Genomic DNA, 22,029 nt, shown 5'->3' on the forward strand with positions numbered 1-22,029 from the left:
TTAGCTCACTTGGGTTTAAGTATCTATTTTTCTGTACTCAAATAATTACAGTATGCCATCTCTTTTATAAAAACAATAACAACTACAGTTTAAAGAAGACCTTGAAATTTGTGGCTGAGTAGCAGTCTTTCCCTGTTGAGATCTACTCTATACCCTCAGCCAAGGCATTGTGTTTATCTTTAGACTAAAAGACAGGGATGGCCTTGGTGTTTTTATTTCTGTGTTTATGTCTCTCACATGTTCTACTATTCCAGAATACTCAGTCACATCTGGCTGTGACTGAAAGGTGAAGCCACTTAAGGTGACCCAAAGATAACAAACCACTGAATCACTCTAGGATGCTTTATATCAACATTTTAAAGGAAAATTTATCAGCTTTTATAGACTGGAGCTGGTAGCTAACAGTTGGTATAGGGAATTAGACTGAAGAAAATCTATTGTTTTAACAAAGGTTTATACTTTTCCTCCTGAAAATTTTGAACTCTTGCAATTTTGCCAAAATACTTTAAGCACTGATACTAACTAGTTTTATGAAACTCATGTACTGATAATGTCATGTAGGCTATTGTCATTTTGATGGAAGACTGTTGAACATGCGTCTTTTTTTAATCATGACTCTTTATGCCACTTTGTATCCACCTGGATTAGGAGATAAGTAACACTGTAGAGTATGATAGGGATATCTGTCTCATTTCCTGTTAAGTAGTGACAACATGGAAAATATTAATGACTTTTTTCCAAAGTATTTTTTGTACTTTTTGATGACTTACAGTCAACTCAGACTTTGGTGTCAACATTGCCATGATATAAATGTCACATCAAAAGCTTTTGTGTGTTGAGCATACAGAATAACAAGGATAGTGATCAAGGATGAGTATCAGACCATCACCAACCTCCCCCTTATCATGCTGAAATGAAGGAACAAAGAGTAATCAGGGGCCTTTGGGTAATAAAGAAGTCCAGGATCTTCTCTTCTCTTTACGTGTGTGTGTGTGTGTGTGTGTGTGTGTGTGTGTGTGTGTGTGTGTGTGTGTGTGTGAACACGTGTGCATCTGGGAGAGACAGAGAGCTATGCACAGAGAGAGAATATTCTAGAATTACTCCAGCACAAAGGGGGGTCCCCCAAATAGCAAAGGTGAGCAGGTGGAGGCAAGGGGCTACAGGAAATAAACCTTCACACTTTATTGGGATTATCAGGGAAGGAATGCATTAGAAGGACCGTACTGATCTTGATGAGTCTGTAAGAATCCAAGAACTTTGGTGAGCAGTATTAAGCTGGAAATATGAATAGCAAAGCCCACTCAAAATCCCCACCTTGGAGATCAAAAATGTGGGGAAGTCCTGAGCAAACGAATGGTGCTTGGACCTGCTGGGTTGGAGGAGATCATGTGGGACGAGCTTAGATAATAAAGAGGCCTCACTGCCATTCTGTGCGTCCTCACCAGCCACAGGCGGAATGCGACTGGGGAGACTGATCAGTCACAAAGAGCCATGGAAACCCACCCTAGCCTCAGAGTGCTGGGTGAGGAGAAGGTGGCACCTAAGAGCCAAGCACAGACTGCTTGGAAGAGCGAGGAAGAGGGAAGAGTGCCAGGTGCCCTTGAGCAGTCTGCTGACTTCTGCCTCTTCCCAAAGTGTGGATAAAACACACAGGTGTTGGTGCCACTCTCTTTTATGTAGAACATGACAAGACCACCCGAGGGGAAATTTAATGCTACATTTTGTTTTCTAACCCAGAAGCTGTAACATCAGGATACTGGACTGTCTCAATGGGAGTTGGTAATGTAGGAGAATAAGCTTTAGGAAACAGGACTGCAAAATGTCTTAACTCCTCTCTGATGAACTTGATTATATATGCGAGGGGGAATGAATAAACACCAGTAAGTTAGAATAACTTGGCAGATTTTTGTCAGCCCACTGATGGCTAGCTGGGGTTTTAGTTGACTTTTTTTTTAAGTCAGGAAAACAAACAACAAAACAAAACAAACCCTCAGAGATGTACATGTGCCCAGGATGCCCTGTTAGTGAGCCACATGGCAGCTGCTGCCCCTACACAGTTCCCTGTTTCCTTGATTTCGTGTCTTCCTTATCCAAGGCTGCAATGAACGGGCAGCAAAGTGTGGGGGCTCAGAAAATGACACCTTGCATTAACCTAACAAGGCAGCGTGGGGCACACAAGAATGTGCTGGCTGTTTATGATCTGCTGAAAGGTCCGGCATACACATCTCTGGTGCCAAAATACAAAAAGCCCTTTCAAGCTAATGGCATCTGGTGTAACTTCTAACTGCCAAATAGACTGTGTCCATGTTCAGATCTTCTTCAGATTGGCAAATAAACTGGAATTGATAAATAAATTAGACTGTATTTGATAAACAATGCTTCCTGAGGCCATCTGTCGTAAGATCACTCCTTCTCCCCTCTCTTGTTTTAGAAATAATGTCCATTTTTACCCCAAGTCATGAAGTGAAGAAGGGATGGATTGTTTTGGTGTAAACTGAAACTAGCTTGCAAGTTAGAATTAATTTATCGGAATCCAGAAAAAAGTCAGAGCTTGGGAAGGAACTTCTGTTTGAAGTTTGTTTTCCTTTCATGTAGATGTATGAGCGCCTGCATGTATGCATATGTACTAGGTGTGTGCATGGTACTCTAAGAATTGATGATTCAACTATTGTCATGATTCTTAACTAAGGATGATTTTGAGTCCCAAAATGAGGCATCTAGCAATGCCTGTATATATTTCTTAAAATCTATTGAGTGGAAGCCAATGGCATCACTAAGTATATATGAATACAAAGCAGGGGCATCTCCTACAGCAATGCATTACCCGTCCTCAAATGTCAGCAGTATGGAGCCCAAGACTCTCTGAGTCATTGTCTTTTGCTGGGACATGAGGAGGCTCTGTGGCAGGTGTGAAGTCTGGGTGAGAAAGGCAGAAGGAGAAAGGAAGAGGAACTGGAAGAAATACAGCCAGGAAGAATAAAAACAGCAATAACTATGGCTGGGCATGTTAAAGCCAAGTGTACTTAGGGTTTCAGAAATGTTTTTATGTGTGCCCTAAGTCTTGGCATTTCTCCAGGAAGGCCCTGTGGACCTTTGAATATTATGAATTTCACTTGAGAAATTTTAGTGATTGTAGCATTCAATAGTAAGGGCAAAATGGGTTTATCCAAGTGATTCCTTTATCTACAAACCAACTAGCTTAAAAGAAAATTATGGAAATTTCAGGAAAACAGATGGAACTGGGAAATATTATATTAAGTAAGGTAACCCATGCTCAGAGAGACAAGTACTGTTTGTTCTTCTTCATATGTAGATCATAGCTTCTCATTGCTAAATCGGTGTGCCTGGGCAGGAGTAAACATGGGTAAAGGCCAGGAAACTAGAAATTGGTGTGGGATAAGAAGTTCTAAGGGAAGGAAGTGGGGAAAAATAGAACAAAGTGGAAGGGTGGATCACTGAAACCAAAGGGGTACAGTGAGGAGTAGGGAGATGAGAAGAGAGAGGGGGGCTGGGAGAATCAACCAAAATAAAATATGCATGTAAATGTAATCTACAAACAAATTCCCTTATAAGTTAGTTTTAAATAAAAACATAAAATTAAAATATTTTTAAGAGAAAGCGAATATATAGATGGTGGAGAGTAAAGAGTGGATGGGTAAGAAATGTTTAAGAGAAAGATGATCATGGACTGGACCTTATTAAATGAAGCAGTGATTCCCAGCTCAAATGACTTCTGTTCAGTTTTTATGAAAGACAAATTTCATTCACACTGAAGGTATAGTTAAATGCTAGGTGAATATTGCCTAATTGGGTAACCTACTGGAGTGTATAACAGGGATGCTGTGTGCATTAGTTATGCATAATTGAATATAAATTAAGAGCAGCTTTTGCATATGCTTGCCAAGTAGTAGTTCAGAGAAGAACTATATTAATTATATCTAATTAATTCTAGGTGGCTTTCAGAAACACATGAACACCGATGCATTTCTATGACATTAAATCCTGCCTGAGAACTAATACCTAGCCCCTTGTTTTCTTACTTTTTTTTTCTCGAATTGGAGTCATTGTCCACATTGCATTGGTGGACAGCCATAAATGCCTGTCTGCCAGTCACTTGGCGAGGGCATGGTGAGGTCTTTACCTGATGGAAATGCATTGCCCACAATGGGCTGATCATAAAAGTTGTGTGAAGCCAAAATTGCAGTTTCTTCAGTGTTACCCTCCTCTAGCATCACTGTCACTCAGGTATCTTCTGATTGTCTGTCTGAGTAGAAGAGAAGGATGGCACTCCTTCCTGTGAGGTCATCGTTTACTAAGAACATCCAATAGAAGCCGTTTCAGGACCATGGCTTAAGTTGTAAATTCCTCTTTGGCAACATACTTCCCTCATTCTTGCTCCATTTTTCACTGCTCCAACATTTATTTGTCTTTGATATCATCAAGGTTCTTTTGATAGTTCCCTGGGCTTTCCGAAGTGAGCCATTCATATTGTGTTGTCTATGAAGGTGCATAATCTTGGCTTCTTTTAGTTTACAAACTGCACACACAGCCAGAGTCAGGCTTAGCTTCACCTCCCTCCCTCATATACTCCATAGGATAGCACTCGGTTGGTGTGATGCCTTCCCTACCTTCCCGGTGTCTATATAGAATTAAACCCATTAGATGGATGCATAAATATACGTATACAAGTTTATTGTTAGAAGAAAATGAATTTACATTCCTTGCGCACTCACTATGCATATTACAGCACAACTGTTTGTGTCATATGACCTATTTCTCATAATAGTGTACCATGGCTGTTATGCCTTGCTAGTCAATGAACTAGCTCATTCTTTTCTTTCCATCGTATATTTTCACCCTTTCTGGATAAACATTTCGGTGATAGACAGGTCTCACATTGTTTTGTGAAAAATATTACAATAAACATCAAGATGAACATATAGCAAGATCACTTGTTAAAATCTTGCTAAAATTGGCCATACTTGTACAGGCCCTAAGCATAGTACAAGTATAGTATGTATCCAGGAAGTATAGTGGATAGAACTCTCTTTCAATGAATGTGGTCAGTTCCTTTCCTCTGGGAATGTTTCCTCTGTGAATTCATTGATCACCATATTCTATGGGACTCTCAAGCAGCAGGGTCCATGGAATAGAAAATGGACAGGGAATTCGACTTCAGAATTTGAGAGGGAAGGATCTTAGTTACCAGGAGTGATTTGTCTGACAAGAAGCAAAGAAGATTAAATTGATCACTAATAATGGCTGAATCTGTGGCAAAATGTTAGGTAGTAGTAGAAGGAAAGTCTTCATACCCATTAGGATCCTTCTAGATTTTTTTTTTTTTTTGTCTCCAGATTTTGCTTAAATTGTCTAGGGAGTTCTCTTTCAGATGTGACATTTTCCCCAACTCTGAAAACTTCAAATAGCTCTAAGTCCCCAGGAAGCTAAAAAGTAGCATGTAAGATTACAGACTCTCAAGGAAAAGAGGTCTATGGGCTCTATCACTTGGTAAGTGGGGGTCTGTAAATAGTTTACGTAAATTATCCAAAGAGTAATTCTTGATGTATTTCAGTCCTTCAAACCATGGCTCTTCATTTCTGGCCAGATCTTGGGTGCAAACGGAGGAGGTTCAGACAGAGTGGCAGAATGAATGGCAGGAGAGGCAGGTGGGGGTAAGATTGTGCAGCCTTCTTAATAACAAAGTGAGTAGCCTGCACGTGAGCCTTAAAAATCAACCTATGTAATGAGATGTACCTATACTCCCTAATAAAATCTGTGAGCAGATAAGTAAATCCAGATAGGGTGGTTTTGTAAGACTTAAAGATTCAAATTGTGAATCAAATTGGTAATAACACATATTGCTGAGACATCATTTTCCCATTAAAAAATATTCATTATATGGACTAGTAATAACCCCAAGTAGCCTCCATTTTATTTCATTAGAGCCATCAAAGGATATATATGTAAATCCAGGTTTTTGGAAAACTAAAAGGAAAATAATTGGGGGCACAGGCAGGGGACTCCCCGTTAAAGAAATAAGATAAGTCACCAGCCTCTGAAATTCTCCAGAGATGATTGGATATTTCTAGATAGCTGTCGTTTGCCATCTTTCAATGCTAGATAATGGCGATGGCTCAGTGCAGAAGCCGTAGGTGGAGGACCAAGAGAAGAAGGGAGGAACCGAGGAGGGAAGGAGTCAGCAGCCGCCTGTCCTCCTTGATGCCTTGTCCATCAGCTCAGTAGAACTGGACCAGATGGTTCTGGATGGCGTCTGTTGGCACGGCCCCATCATCCATCTGCACCAGAACTGTTTGAAATCTGCTGCCTCAGACCGAAGACTTTAGCCATACATTTCACACTCGGAATGGAAGGGCTTTGTGAAATGTGAGCTAAGCCTTTTGTTTCACTCCTAATTTATGTCCTCTGCTGACTCTTGATTCTTTTGGCTGCAGACTTAAAAATCTTTCCCCCTACATTTGTGGCTTTGTAGCAATAGCCAGGAAATAAGTTTAAACCATAATTAAAATGCCCTTCCTTTTGGAAAAGAAATTGAAACTTGGTGTATTGGCTGCACAGGAATTCCAAAGTAGATCCACATGAGAATGAGGAGAGTATTCAGGTTAGAGGTCATCCTGTTGGGGTTGGTGTGCCAAACTTCACTCTTTATAGCCTCTGAAAGACATGTCTTATAACTTGCTGGATTTAGTTAATAAACATTTAAAAATCAATCACCATAATAATCATTTTATACTTATGTAACAATTGGATAACCATGTTAGCACAGGAAAAGTTGATTTTTGTGAAACTTAAGTATCCAATAATCAGAATGATGAGTGATGGGAAAGAGAAACAGTAGACAGTGTTCAGAAAAGCATTGCTGTCAGTGATAGCTGATATTTGCCTTGGGGATTAATGCCCCTTTTTTTTTTTTAAGTAATTCGTATACCCTTCATAATGCAGAAAGAACTGTGGGGTTGCTGGGTGAGACAAGCCTTGCAAGAATCAAACCAACAAATAGCATGGTTTCAGCCTTTGTTTAGTGCCACGCTTCCTTCGTGTCTACTCAGAGACATTCCTTGCTTTTCTTTGAGTCTTTCTTCACTTGAGTTCGACTGCACCGGTGCATCAGTGTGCCAAGGCAGCACCATGCACAGGGTCTGCCTGGGAATATAGCCACTGAGCTCTCTCCCTTGCCCTCCACATGTACATTTTAAAAAATAGATACTTGGATTTCAGTGTAGATCTAAGAATATATTAATTACATTTTCTTTGGAATACTAATGACTGTGGTGTAAGACCTCATTATGCTAATAGCTGTCCTTTTATGAGCTCACTTAGAGAGAATACAGATCTGTTTCAAGGCAGCATTCCAGAGAAGTTAGGTCTCTATCTTTGTTCTCTAACAGCCTCCAAACTGCAGCCAAATCTTCATTCACCCAGCAAGTATTTCATTTTCTTTTCAGTAAAATTGATTTCTTACCACAGCTCTTTATGTTGTCATTAATGATGTACTACTCAACTTTGTTTATTAAAGCTCTATTGTGTTCAGTCTAAATCTTTCCTCCTTTAAAAAATGACAATAAAGGAGACTGGAGAGGTGAATTAATGGTTAAGAGCACCAGGTTCAATTCCCAGCACCCACATAGTATCTCACAATTGATTGTAATTTCAGTCTCAAGGGATCTAATGCCCTCTTCTGGTCTCCATTGGCACTAGGCACGCACATGGTGCACAGAAATACATGCAGGCAAAACACCCATACACATAAAATCAGTAGATGCAATTAAAAAAATTTAATGACAATATATAGAACTTAAGGCTCTACACATGAATATATTGGAGGGACTATGATGGGAATGAACAAAAAGGCCATGACTCCTTCTAGGGCAGAAAGTGATTCAACTTCCCCGCTAAGGGAATAGCCACAACCTTGGACTGAATCACCTGCAACTTGGAAACAGCAGTTTCTGCTTTTGAGTCTTTGGATATTTTAAGGTGTTTCTACTGATCCAGATATTCTTATTGTGTAGAGTTTCTTTTTACCTAAATTTTGGATTATTTAAATTAAAATTTTAGATTATTTTTGCATTTCAGGAATCTGAGATTACTTTGATAATCTGTAGAAAGATGAGTTCATCTCTCCTGGAAAATGCATGTACACATGGGCCTGCCAAATTCACACAATTTTTTTACAACTATTTTTACATGTATTTAGTGTATGTGTGTGTTGGGGGGAGCACATTGCATGTCCTTATGTTTTAAAAATGGTAAGTCAAGTACATCTATACTCTTTCTGTTGAGTGTTATTTACAGAAAATAGTACTAAGATTCAGAAAGCACCCTGGGTGTCTAAACCACTTTATTCTTTAAGGAGATATGTAGCATGAATATTAGAAGGTCTTATTAATAAAATCAGTCCTGAGCCAGGTATTGGGATGAACTGGAAGATCAGAGAACCAGAACAAGCCACAGCTACCTCACCTCACTGGATCCTCAGCTGCTCTTGTTTCCTCAGACTGGAGGCCTCTGTCTGAGTTCTCATCCAGAATGGGTCTCAGCTGAATTGCTGCTCAAAAGCCTGAATACTTAACCAGCCAAATGCTTCTAGTTCCTGGTCTTCACGCCTTATATACCTTTCTGCTTTCTACCACCACTCCCTGGGATTAAAGGCTCACTTCTTGGGATTAAAGGCGTGTGTCACCATGCCTGGCTGTTTCCAATGTGGCCTTGAACTCACAGAGATTCCAGAGGGATTTCTGCCTCTGGGATGCTAGGATTAAAGGTGTGAGTGCCATCATTTTCTAGCCTTTGTATCTAGTGGCTGTTCTGTCTCTGACCCCAGTTAAGTTTATTAGGGTGCACAGTATTTTGGGGAACACAATACCACCACAGAGATAGTTATCTTTGCTTAATGTCTTTATTAGCTTTCACAGCTACCAATAAACATTTCAAATCATTTCAGATTTCTTGGCATATAGTTATATTTTTCTCTTACCCAAACCTACGAGGTGTTGGTAGCATAACACATTTTATGAAAATATATTAGGAACCTTAAGTTTCTTTAGATACAGCTGTCATGTGTCACAATACAATTCTCAAAGCATTAAACACAGTTCTCATACACATGGCAACTGAGCAAATGCCGAGATTCCACTTAGCTCAGCCAGTGAGTTGACAAAGCCATCTCGAGAGCTGCATCGATGGCTTTAGCAAATCAGCTGCATAAAGATCCACTTTTGTGACAGCCTGGAGGGGGGCCAGTGGCTCCTCTATCAGTTCTTTGATTTATAGAATCTAGTTGAGCAGAAAACTCTGTCTAGATACGGCTGCTGCTGGTAAAATGGATCTCGTTGGCCCTGCCCAAACCCATGGTTGCTCCCCATGCACCAGACTCACCTGAATGGCATGTGAGGGAACAGATTGCACCCCACTGCAGCCTTCTGCAGAGCTCCAGTCTCTGTTTCTAACAGGCGTCCACACTGCTGCTGCTGCTCGCTGTCCCTAGGATGCTTTGCCTGAAGACTGAGTGAGGCAATGGTGGCGGGATAGCCTCCCTTGGGAGGAAGTCCAGGTGGCCTCTGATGGGCTCTTGTCATTTCTCCGGTACCATTTCCATTTTCCTTCCTTGTCTCATCAGAATACACCGGCTATCCACACACACTTGGCTTCCATTGCCAAGTTTACCTCCGTCTCAGCACATCTGCCTTCCGCGGATGTTCCCTGTAATGGAAAGTCTACATCTTCAAGAACAGTCAGGTTCCCTGCATCTCCCCCACAGAGGCCAGCTCACCATTACTTGTGCCATTTCTGTCAATGAGTTTAGTTTTCCTCCAGCCATTATTAGAAGGCTCTCAGACTGTGGTTGTAAACTATAAGCACCCATCCTCAGGAATCATTAGTGAGCACCCTCTTCAGAGGAGTGCTTCTTAACTTTTGCACACCTGGAAGCATGAGGAGACAATCCTCACTCTTCCCCGCTGCTGCCAGGCCCCAGTGTGCTCTTCTGTCCCTGTATACTCTCTTGACAACAGTAAAGAAGACCTGGAGGACACCAACAGACTTGCTAATGGACTAGGGGCCCCCAACCCTACACAAAGAACTCGAGGCAGCCGAGAGCCTAAGAAATAGTTGGCTCTGTGTATCAGCCCCCAAATTGGTTATCTAGTACCAAATGGTCATCCCTGAAATTATATACCTACAAGTAACATTATATGCATTGGACAGATTATATGTGTCATTAGTTGAAGAAAAAGAGGCCAGAGGCCATGAATTTAAGAGAAAGCAGAGAGGGGGAGCACATGGGAACAGTTGGAGGGAGAAAAGAGAAAGGGGAAAATGATGTAAGTATCTTTTAATTGTGAAAAATTAAAAAAGCAAAAAAGCAAAACCTTCAAAGCTCCAAGGAAGTGTGAAGACTCAGAATGTTAACTCATGAAGGTGGGGGTGCTCTTGGCACTCTCTGGGAAGATTCTGAAGGATTGATTTCTAGGGATGATCAAATGCGTACCTGGGAGTGTCCCCGGAGAGGGACAGGATGCATGTTTCAGGAGTTTGGGCAGGGCAAAGAAGGGATGACTGAAAAATGACTAAGAAGATGAAATGGGATCAGCTGAGGGACATTTGCTTTTAGAGAGAGGAAACCATTGCAAAGAGAAGGATGAGTTCAAGAGTAGCAGAGTAGGTTTTAATAATCTGACAGAAAGGAAGTTTCTTGGAAAGATGGAAGTGACTAGAAAATGCTTAATTTTGGAGAGGAAATATTTTAATCTCAAACTAGAGGAAAGAATGCATTTATATCAGATGGCCTTTGGATCAAGTAAGATGAAGTATTGGCCATCTTTGGAGCGAGAGTCCGAGAGAATGCTGAGGTAGAGATGCACATTGCTAATGGGTCAGTGGGGGACAGACAGGTTTCCCAGAGGACAGCCCGACGCAATTCTTCTTTCCTTTCCTACCATCCTGCAGTCTTGGATGGGAAGGGCTAAGGGCAGAGAGACAGACCCAACACAGCATGAACTGGGGTTTCTTTCTGCATATAGCACCTGCTCCCCAAGTCCCCTGGAGACCCACCACTACCTGTACATGGCTTCTCATGTCTCGCTCCACGTCCTGTCTGCCTGGTGGAGAAAGTTCAGACCTTTCCCATTTTATCTGTGTTCATCCCTTTTACAGATACAGAGAATGAAACACAATTCAGGCCACTTCTCCATTTCACAAAGGGCAAGAAAGTAATGCACTTTCTCCAGCGGAAGTGAGCCTCTGCGTAGGTTCCTTCTCACTCTTGGATGCAACAGTGGACTCTCTCCTGGTGCTTTTGTGTGGGAGTTGTTCTTTGCTCTAGTATTTTCTTGTGAAAAGACTGCTTACCTCCCAGTGCATGGAGTGGGAGGGAGGGGAGGCGGGGCAGCTCCTCCTGTCCTTCAAAGGGAGCCCTGAGAACTTGTGTGTCTCTTTCCAGGACCAAGAACCCTCCTTCCCCAGGGCGCTCTCAGCTCAGAGGTTGTCCCCTCGGTGGTGCTTCCTAGATGGTGAGTGTTTGGGGACCTGGCTGGGCCTGAGCTGGGGAGGCAGCAGGACACGGTATGACCGACAAGGCAGCTCTTCACAGAGTTTGTTCACAGAGCCTTCCTGCGATTGCCAGTTACATTTCAATGATATAGACTTGCAGATGTCACTGGACCTTTCCTGGAGTAATTCCCCTCAAGGCACCTTAGCATCAAATTGTTTAAACTGACATTTTCCCTTTGTCATTTAATGTTATCTTTTTCCTAACCATCTTGAGTGCCTACCTCAGATTACTGTGGGCCAGAGATTAGAATCTGTAATCACAAAATGGATACTAATTCCTGAATTATTTCCACACCGTGGAATGTTCATATTAGTTTTATAAGGCTGTCACTTCAGTATAGTACACACATTTGTGAGAAATGGAGAGTTTCACTTGTATCTGCAACTTTTCTGCTGAGTGTGACCTATTGTACATATAATGGGGTTAGTTACCATGTGATCATTTAATGCGTCTGCTTGCCATCTCATGCATTTTTCACTTTCCTAGATGTTGTTGAATTTCAATTTCCACCTAATTATCTATACTGCAATACATCTTCATCCCTATACATTCCTGCTAGCACCCAATGTAGCTGGCTGAAGTTTCTATTGTCTGCATGGGACAGAGTTTCCTTGCTGATACCTTTTTGTTTATTAGTGTGTCCATCTGAGAAGATGCAGGGGGTAGGGGTAGAGTGGATATGGATTAGTGCACAAGGTCACTTTGCATCTACCAAATCTAGCTCACATCAACCAGGATACAGGCTTCCATTCCTAACTCAGCTGACTGATTACTTCCCTTCATTTTCTGTCAATCCATAACAGTGGGAAGCACAATCATTTCTCACTCCCAGAGTCACTCACAGGGAAGCAGCATGTATCTAAAAGGAAATCAAGAAAGTATTTACACAAGTCATTATTTTCCATATATATAGGCTTACATAAAACTGTATTATGGATAATGGTTTTAGCTATGAAACTGTTTTTGCTATATGAGAGTTCTATCGTAAACCTCTCTTCATTATTTTGAGCACTTGTTTTTAATTTTTTAAAGTAAGCATACAAAATGATATATTTATGTATTAAAGAATCCTTTATGATTAATTCTTGGTTGACATCAAGGCTGAAGTCATAGCTGAAAGAAGAGAGAAGGGGATGTCCTACTTGGACTGTGCTGCTTTGAACTTAGGTTTTTAAGCAGGACTTCGATTTTCTTATTTCTGAGTCCAGTTTCCTTCAGAGAGTTAGTTACTTTTTTCTTTTTTAATTGAAAATAGATTCTTCTCTCATACAATATATCCAGATCAGGTTTCCCCTCCCTCCACTCCTCCATGCCTCACCCCCACCTATTCTCTCCCTGGATCCACTCCCCCTCCATCTCCTATCAGAAAAGAATAAGTCTCCAAGAGACAAAAAACCAAACAACCAAACAGGATATAATAAGACAAGGCAAAAACCCTCATACTGAGGCTGGGCATGCAACCCAAAAGGAGGAAAAGAGTCCCAAGAGCAGGCAAAAGAGTCAGAGATATGCTCCCTTCCACTGTTAGCAAAACACCAAGCTAACAGCCATAACACAGACACAGAGGACCTGGTGCAGGTCCCTGCAGGCCTGTGCTTGCCACTCCAGTCTCCATGAGTCCATATGTGCCTTGCTTAGTTGATTCGGTGGGCCATGGTCTCCTGATGTCCTCCATCCCCCTCCAACTTATGCAATCCTTCTGTTCCCTCTTCTCTGAATTCCCTGAGCTCTGAGGGGAGAGACAATGGAGACCTTGGATTTAGATTCTCTGTCTTCATAATGTCTGGCTTGGGTCTCTGTACCTGCTCCCATCTGCTGCTGGAGGAAGCCAGAGGTTTTATTTTAAGTTTATGATTATGAGTAAATATTTGCATCCTTTTCTCTGTTGTGCTCTATATTTTTATTGCTTTTGGTCTGATTTGTAAAAACTCTCATATTTGGGCTCTGTTAGATTTAAGTAAGGAAACACATAGTTTTTTGTTTTTTATTAAGAATCAATTAGTTTCAAAAAACACCCTATGTTTTACTTCAGAACTTTTCTGTTTTCAAATCACAGATGCATCCCAATCCCATTTAAAGATTGCTTAAACATTAATCTTTGTTTTGTCATTTGGCTTCCTTCAGACCTGTCTCTAGGGGCAGAGTGTGGGAGGGAAATGATTTCTTTTCGACCATATGTGGTCTCTGGCCTGCATCTTCAAGTTGTTTTCCAAAATGAGAGTCACATTCCTGGGACGTCTATCTGACTACAATTTCTTTTCTAGGTTTATTTACTTAATAAGATATTAAGCCCTTTCCTCTGTTAAAGCCCTGTGCTAATTCCTGGAGACAGAAGAGAAGAAATGAAAGAGAACCCTTTAAAGATGCAGGCTTAAGCTTCACAGTCAGCTTTGAAGACAGTCTTTCTAAAGGTTTTAAGCAAAATGACAGTGGACATGGGGTTTAGGAGCATCAGACTTTCTGCTGTAGGCAGTTGGGATGGAAGAAAGTTTTGTTATGGGGAGCCCATCAGAGATGACCACTCAGACACAGTATATATAGCCAATTGAAAGTCTATTCCAGCCAATTGGGACTACACTCAGGTGTTCAAGACCTAACTATAGCCCCATGTGTCCAGAGCACAGGGTTTTTGAAGGCCAAAAAATGCATCCTGGTGTCTCAATCAGCAACTGCAGGTAGGACTTTGCCGGAAGCAAAGATAAGTAGTTAGCTGGAGGTGGGAGTTCTGTACAAGCAAGCAGTTTAACAGAAACTAAGATAAGTTAGCTAGGGCATCTTGACGTGGGTTCCTAGAGTGGAGTTGGGTAATTTTCCATGGCTTCTCCATCAAAGAGGTCCAATTCTAGTTAAGCCTGAAATGGCCTCAGCAAGAATTCGAGATGGATGGACCCCTGCACTGTTTGCCCTGTCACAGTTTCACAGAGACTGCAGCATTTGAATTATCGTTTAAGCATAAGTGAGATGAAGATAACAGTGTGGCTGGAAGAGCTGAGGAGCACTGGAAGAGCAGTGGCTAAAGCATGGAAGTGATGTTTTTTTAGTAATCGATTGGGGACTGGCCACCTCTGTAACGTGTTTGTTACAAAGGTTTTGATTGATAGTGCAGCAGAAAGGTGTAGATCTGATGACAAGCATGAATGACTCTAAATGCCCTATATATATATTTTTTTCCCTTAGCAACTTCTGCTGACCGCTTTTATCGAATAGACAGATCTCAGGTAAGCTCTTTCCAGCTTATTTATGAAAGTGAAACATCTCAAATCTGTGCACTTACTATGTTGGTAGCTAGTCTCACAGATTTTGCTAATGAAAAGATTAGAGCATTCCCAGATTATAGCATAAAGTTTATAATCTAAGCCACAATGCTTTTCCCCTGCATTTGTCTTATGACTCATGGGCTCAATGAAATGGTTATTGAAAATAGATAATAACTTAAATTACAACTATTATCACAGTCCTACACTCGAAGTTTTCATTTACATGGTACTTGTACTCTGGCCAGAGTGAAGCTTACACATTTTAAATGCATTTTGGTTTAGACAACTTAGATTTCCCCCCATATTTAATAATGAGGGAAAATTATGTTTATCCAAGTCTAAAAACTCCTCCCACTATTGAGATTTTCCTGCGAAAATACTACACAGTGTGGAACCCATTGAAAACCAACTCTTTCTTAACCATTGCCACTTAGCCTTGGCTACATCCCGGGGCAGAAGTCTGAGCTGTCATGTCCTTGTATAAACCAGGTGGCATGTCGGATGCCAGATCTTATAGCATCTGGGAAGAAGCAGGAGAAAGGTCATTTCTGGTTCCCACTAACAAGATCCTGGTCAGGTGCAACTCCTAAAGCAGGGCGGTTCATCTCTCCCATTGTCCTCTGTCTGCCACTCTGTTAATTTAGGGAGGAATGGCAGGTGCTCAAGCTTCTGGTGAAACCGTGGAATTCTTCGGTGTGTCGCACAGTTCATTCCTTATTCTGAGGGTGGTGATGGCAACACCCTGACAGGCTTGTTTTCTCTCCCTTAGGAACATTTGCACTTTGTGATGGAGATTTCTCACGATGAGATTTTTATTCTGGACCCAGATATGGTGGTGTCACAGCAGGCAGGGACACCTCCAGGAATGCCTGACCTAGTGGTTGAACAGGCTTCGGGGTGAGTGTGTTTCTCCTCACTCAGTGCCAGCATTGGCTGGCTGTGGTGTGACCTCTATATCATCTGCTTTGGCTTTGGTATTGATATTCTAATGACATTTGGAATTCAGATTTATTGATGTTTCCTTAAAGTAAGATATAGCATCTAGTTCTGAAAGGCTGTCTTCTAAATGGCTGTGTAGGAATCCTCCTGCCCAGCCAGTCTCTTACCTTGTCTTATTTACTATTACACAGCCTCTCCGTATGGGGGCTAGAAATACTGATACTCCCATATGGGCATCTATATGGGTTTTATTTGGTGTATTATCCAGATGAAGTGTTGACATAAGTAATTTGATCCTGTTCTTTTTGTCTTGTTTCTAAATTGCTTGACACAAAGTATCTAGATTGTTCCTGCCACTCTTGTATTATTTCTCTTACTTCATAGTGACTTAATTCTCTTAGGTATGTTTTTCCTCATCTGTGACTACTTATAATAATATCACCTGTCTTAGGGTTTCTATTGCTGTGACAAAAAACACCATGACCAAAAAGCAAGCTGGGGAGGAAAGGATTTATTCAGCTTACACTTCCACATTGCTGTTCATCAATGAAGGAAGTCAGGACAGGAACTCAAACCGGGCAGGATCCTGGAGGCAGGAACTGATGCAGAGGCCATGGAGGGGTGCTGCTTACTGGCTTGCTCCCTATGGTTTGCTCAACCTGCTTCCTAATGGAACCCAGGACACCAGCCCAGGGATGGCACCACCCACCATGAGCTGGACCCTCCCCCATGAATCAGTAATTGAAAACATGCCTTACAGTTGGATCTCATGGAGACATTTCCTCAACTGAGGCTCCATCTCTGATGATTCTACCTTGTTTCAAGTCGACACACAAAACCAGCCAGCACATCACCTACTCAGAGAATTGGTTGTAGAGTAGATAAATTGACACAGGCAAAATACTCAGAAGACTTCTTTCGCATAGTAGACATTCACGACATATTATATCATTTCATAATGACTCTACCAACCAGGTTCTGTGATTATCCTAAATCTACAGATAAGAAAATTGAGGCTCCGAGTTATATTGCTTACCTAATCCTGCACATAAAATAAGTGTAAAACCTGAGATTTAAGCAGCACATTGTTTTTCATGCAGATCCTGTATTTTGTTTTAGCTAAAATAGGTTTTATTTTTTTTTTGTTTGTTTTTTTTTTTTTTTTTGGTCTTTTGAGACAGGGTTTCTCTGTGTAGTTTTTGTGCCTGTCCTGGATCTCACTCTGTAGCCCAGGCTGGCCTCGAACTCACAGAGATCCATCTGGCTCAGCCTCCTGAGTGCTGGGGTTAAAGGCGTGCACAAGCACTGCCTGGGTGGTCTTATTTTTTGTTTTTTCATATGCTAAAAAAAGGTGTTCCATTTTATAATTTTTTCCCCCTCAGGGTTTTTTGTTTTTTGTTTTTGGTTACTATCCAAGTGCTTAATGATTATTTGCATATGATTTAAATAAGCAGCTATTATCTCCCCCCCCCATTTAATCAGCAGTAAAGAAACATTACACAGGACTGTACTAAAACATTATTTGAGAGGTTGGACAGATGGCTCAGCAGTTAAGAACATGCACTGTTCTTGCAGAGGGCCTGAGTTCAGTTCCCAGCACTCACATTGTGTATTCTTGCCACCTACATTCCAGCTCCAGGGAATCTGATGCCCTCTTCTGGACATTGTGGGCAATTACACTCACATGTGTACATACCCACATATAAATACATTTTCTACATCTAAGTGAAAAAATAAAATAAAATAAATCTTTAAAAATATTTGAGAATGATTCAAAATTGAAAAGTATTAGAAAAGTATAAAAAAGCATTCCCACATAACATAGAAGTTTCTAAAACAAATACCACTACATTTATCATATTCAGAGTAATGAATGCCTGGTCTGTGGTGAGTTTACTAAAATGTCATCTTATAAAATGTCTAAGTTATTTAAAAAAGTATTTTAACAATTCAAAAATACTTCTTTGGAGTTGTTATGCACCAGATACTATTTTAAACATGTGAGAGCCAACAGTGCAAAAATAAAAACAGGCAAATATCTCTGTCCTTGTGAAGTCTAATAGATAGCGGCTTACTGGTGTATGGGGCTGATGGCTGAAATATAGGTTGGCCAAGAAAGCATATGCAGGCGCTCAAAGCAAACAGAGATTATGTACCCATAATCACAGAGCATAAGCAAGTGTACTCACCAGAGGGAATCCAGTCTGGTGTGATATCCTAACAAAGAAGAGGCAGATGCTGGTGTCTAGAGTCCATCCCACATAATTAAGACTCTTAAATTTATTTGATGAGGAATAGAACCCTCTGTTAAGGTGACTTTGGACTTTCCCCTCTTATTCTTTCCATGCCAAGTATGGACAGCTTTACCTGGGTTATAGTTTTATTACCTAGATCCAAATACAGAATAGCCTGAAAATCCATTACATCTTCAATCCATCCTTGATTTCTTATTTCTCAGCAACAGTGCCTTCTGGAAATAAACCAAAAACAAAGATCCTAAGAATGAGGTTGGGCTTTTTCATTTTCTAAATTAATTTCTTTGTCTGGTTCCATTAATTTTTTTACTCATGTCACATGTAATAAAATGACTTAATCTTCAAAATGAAATACCTCATCAATATAAAAAAAGGACAAAATCATACAAGTAGCTCAGAACTGTTGAGAAATGATGAATATGAAGGTTGTATCTAGTAAAAATGGATTTTACTTCTCACATTTAAAACAAGATGGTTATGAGAAAAAAGTAGAGTAAGATGTGCAATTACTTTCCGGTACTATTTTTGGCCCAGGCTGTCTGACTGGTGGAACCCTGCCCTGAGGAAACGCATGCTGAGTGACAGCGGGCTGGGAATGATCACACCCCACTATGAGGACTCAGATATGAAAGATCTCAGTCACTCCAGAGTGCTACAGTGAGTCTCTTGCTATTTTGTAATTATTTTTTTTTTGAGATTGCAATATGATTACATCATTTTCTCTTCCCTTCTCTCCCTCCAAACCCTCCCATATACCTCCTTGCTCTCTTTCAAGTTTGTGGCCTCTTTTTTCATTAATTGTTGTTGTTGTTATTGGTGTGTGTGTGTGTGTGTGTGTGTGTGTGTGTGTGTGTGTGTGTGTGTGTGTAAAACCAGCTGAGCTGAATAATATTGCTTATAGAATAACCATAGACTATCTTTTTTTTTTTTTTTTTTTTTTTTTTTTTTTTTTTTTTTTTTGGTTTTTCGAGACAGGGTTTCTCTGTGTAGCTTTGCGCCTTTCCTGGGACTCACTTGGTAGTCCAGGCTGGCCTCGAACTCACAGAGATCCACCTGGCTCTGCCTCCCGAGTGCTGGGATTAAAGGCGTGCGCCACCACCGCCCGGCTAACCATAGACTATCTAAGGAAAACTTCAACACTAGACATGAGAATCCCTCTTTTGAGTTGTTGGTCAGGGCTACCCAAGAGACTCCTAAAACATGAGAGACTATTGTCACCGCCCTTGGTTCTTCCCCTGAGGTGGAAGGTAAGTTCCTATTTCTGAAACACCATGTATTTCAGGCAGAGAGCCCAGAGGCCACTAAGCTGGATCTTTCTGTTTTCATTTGTGTCCCTCTGATTGCTGGGGGGAAGGAGGGTCTGAAACACGACCTGGTTTTAGTGGTGATCAAGCTGTCTCATGTGTCTGTGTCACTCCTGATATTTTATTTACTTTGCTTGGGTTTATCTACACGCCGGGGCATGATGGATCTCCATCTTCTGTTATCTTCCTAGTGAGCTGCCTTAAGATCATCAGGGTCTGTAAACATTTTAACCTTCACTAGTATTTTTGTTACTGGAGACAAGAGTATGTCAGGTCCCTTGTGAATCATTAGGAAAGGACACACATGCTTGTGTTGTGTGATCACTGGGATTTGCTGCTTTCTTTATTTCAATTTCTGAATTGCATGCATGTGTGCCTTGTGTAATACTGCCCAGTAGGGTTTTTTTTCCTATAATTGTATGATAGTTATAATTATTACCTTGGCATAATTTAGAATCACCTGGGAATAGAGCCTCAACATGGGATTGTCTAGATCAAGTTGGCCTGTAGGCCTGCCTTTGAGAAATTTTCTTAATTCTGTTGATTGATGTGGGAAGAGCCTGTCTAGCAGAGGGTAGTACCATTTCCTGACTTTGAGTCTTGGACTTTATAAAAGTGGAGAAAGGTAGCTGAGCAGTCAGCGTGCATGCATTAATAAATCCTTCTCTGCTCTTGAGTGTGACTGTGATATGACAACCACTACCCTGCCCTGCTGCCTTAACCTCCCCACAATGATGGCCTGTCACCTGGAATTGTGAGCTACAGTTAATTCTTTCTTCTCTAAGATGACAGGAAGGAAACTGGGGCAGCAAGGTATTATTTGTGTGTGGATGTGGCATGTATGGGTAAACAAACACAACTCCTGTGTATAGGTTAGCGTTGCAGGCATCCTTTCTCTTTGGGTCTGATCATGGTTGGAAAGTAGCGTGCAGTTGAAGTTTTGCAGAGAGATTGGTATTTTGTGCTAAGTGAATCCTCTTGTTTGCTCATATTTTGCTACAGGAAGACATTCTAGAGTGCAATCTGAGGTCACTCATTTAACTCAGGACAATCACCTCATCTCAGAAGTTATAGAATTATGTTGTCATTTATGAAACTGGGCTTTTTTTTTTCTCAGTCCAGTCCAGGGTCCTAATCAAATGGTGACATTGGCCTTATAACATTCAATCTTACCTTTTCACAGAATAACAAGATTACTGAGCTTCTTAGATGCCCACAGTTAAATGAAGAAGCAAGACACTGCATTGTTTCTAAAGAAAAACCGGAAGCAATTTCCCCAGGACAAAGGGAGAAAAATGAGAAATCTAAAGCTAATTATTTCATTGGCAAAGGTTCTACTCAGACACCCTGAGGGCAAAAGGAGACTTCATTTTAATTACTTCCCTGTATTACCTCTTATTTTCTTATGTGAAGAGGAGAAAGGATAAAAATGAATTGCTATGGATTTTCTCTTTTTAATTAAATCGTGTTGTTGGTTTCGGGTGGCATTTTGATTGCTTACAATCCAGAGTGTTTTTCCATTTTCTTTTTGTACAGCATTAGGGCTCGTGACCAGGGATGACTCAGCCATCCATGAATGGCTAAATAAGTGGCCATCTATCTGTGGGCAGACTTATTGGAAAATTAGAGTTTTAATTATGGGCAGAATAAATATCAAGTCTTTACAGACCAGCTGAATGTTTCTGTGTATATGTGATTTCCAGAGAGTAGACTATTATCTCAATCTAGTCTTCTGTGGTCAGAGTTTTCTCTGGAGAGCATATTAATGTACACTTCATATAAAGTGATGGTTTCTGAAGTAGTGGATGTTCTTCCTAAGAATTGCAAAGGAACAGAGCCCTCTCTGTAGCAGCCAGCTTCTAAACCTATATTGGAATAAGGTCTTGGTTTCTGTTTGGACTGTGCAGTCATCTGTTTCTATGAACCCAAGCAGATCCCAAAGTGCTTTATGTAAAGTGGAGCAGTGTTTGCACTCAATCCACTTCTCTGTTCTATGCACTACCTAGTGTAAGGGGAACACTGCATAAGGAGTTGTGGTACTGTGTTATTTAGGGAAGAATAACAAGAGACATAACTGTTCACTACAAACAATATTTTATTAAAATACTTTTCATCTTTGCTTTGTTGACTCTATGGATCCCAAGACACAGAGCACTCACTGTAGTGTAGCTGTAGGAGGGCTCAGCCCACTGTGGGTAGTACCATTACTGGGCAGGCGAGCTTGGGCTGAGCATAAACCACAGAGCAAATCAGTAAGTCACTCAGAAAGCAACATTCCTCCATGGTTTGTGCTCCAAACCCCTGCTTGAGTTCCTCTCTTGACATTCCTCGATGATGAACTGTGACCTGGAAGTATAAGCCTAATAAACCCTTTCCTCTCTAAGTTGCAGCATCTTGATATGTCTATGTATGTATGTAAATACACACACACACACACACACACACACACACACACACACACACACACATATATATATATATATATATATATATATATATATATATATATATATATATATTAGTTAGATGGTTTCTTACTTGTTGGAAACACATTGGACTACTGAACCAATTACTATTGGGCACCCTCAGTAGCCAAGATAGGTGCTAGAGATATAAGCCTAAGTAAGAAACTCATTGCTCTTGAAAAGCTTATATTTAATGGGGAAATCTTACAGAAACCATTGGTTATAATTCTTACTGAAATA

At 40.8% G+C, this 22,029-nt stretch overlaps 1 protein-coding gene across 5 annotated transcripts in view; it reads left to right on the forward strand.

Annotated features, from left to right (window-relative positions):
- The window catches only part of Dgki (diacylglycerol kinase iota), a 452,147-nt gene that overhangs the window by 360,722 nt on the left and 69,396 nt on the right, over positions 1-22,029 (forward strand). For all 5 annotated transcript variants that reach the window (XM_015989976.3, XM_015989977.3, XM_076566517.1 and 2 more), the window contains 4 exons: positions 11,459-11,528; positions 14,747-14,787; positions 15,596-15,723; positions 18,555-18,677. In XM_015989976.3, the coding sequence (XP_015845462.1) occupies positions 11,459-11,528; positions 14,747-14,787; positions 15,596-15,723; positions 18,555-18,677 (362 nt within the window). The remainder of the gene's footprint in view (positions 1-11,458; positions 11,529-14,746; positions 14,788-15,595; positions 15,724-18,554; positions 18,678-22,029) is intronic.

The sequence above is a fragment of the Peromyscus maniculatus genome, chromosome 3 (assembly GCF_049852395.1).
Source record: "Peromyscus maniculatus bairdii isolate BWxNUB_F1_BW_parent chromosome 3, HU_Pman_BW_mat_3.1, whole genome shotgun sequence".
NCBI classification, from domain to species: Eukaryota; Metazoa; Chordata; class Mammalia; order Rodentia; family Cricetidae; genus Peromyscus; species Peromyscus maniculatus.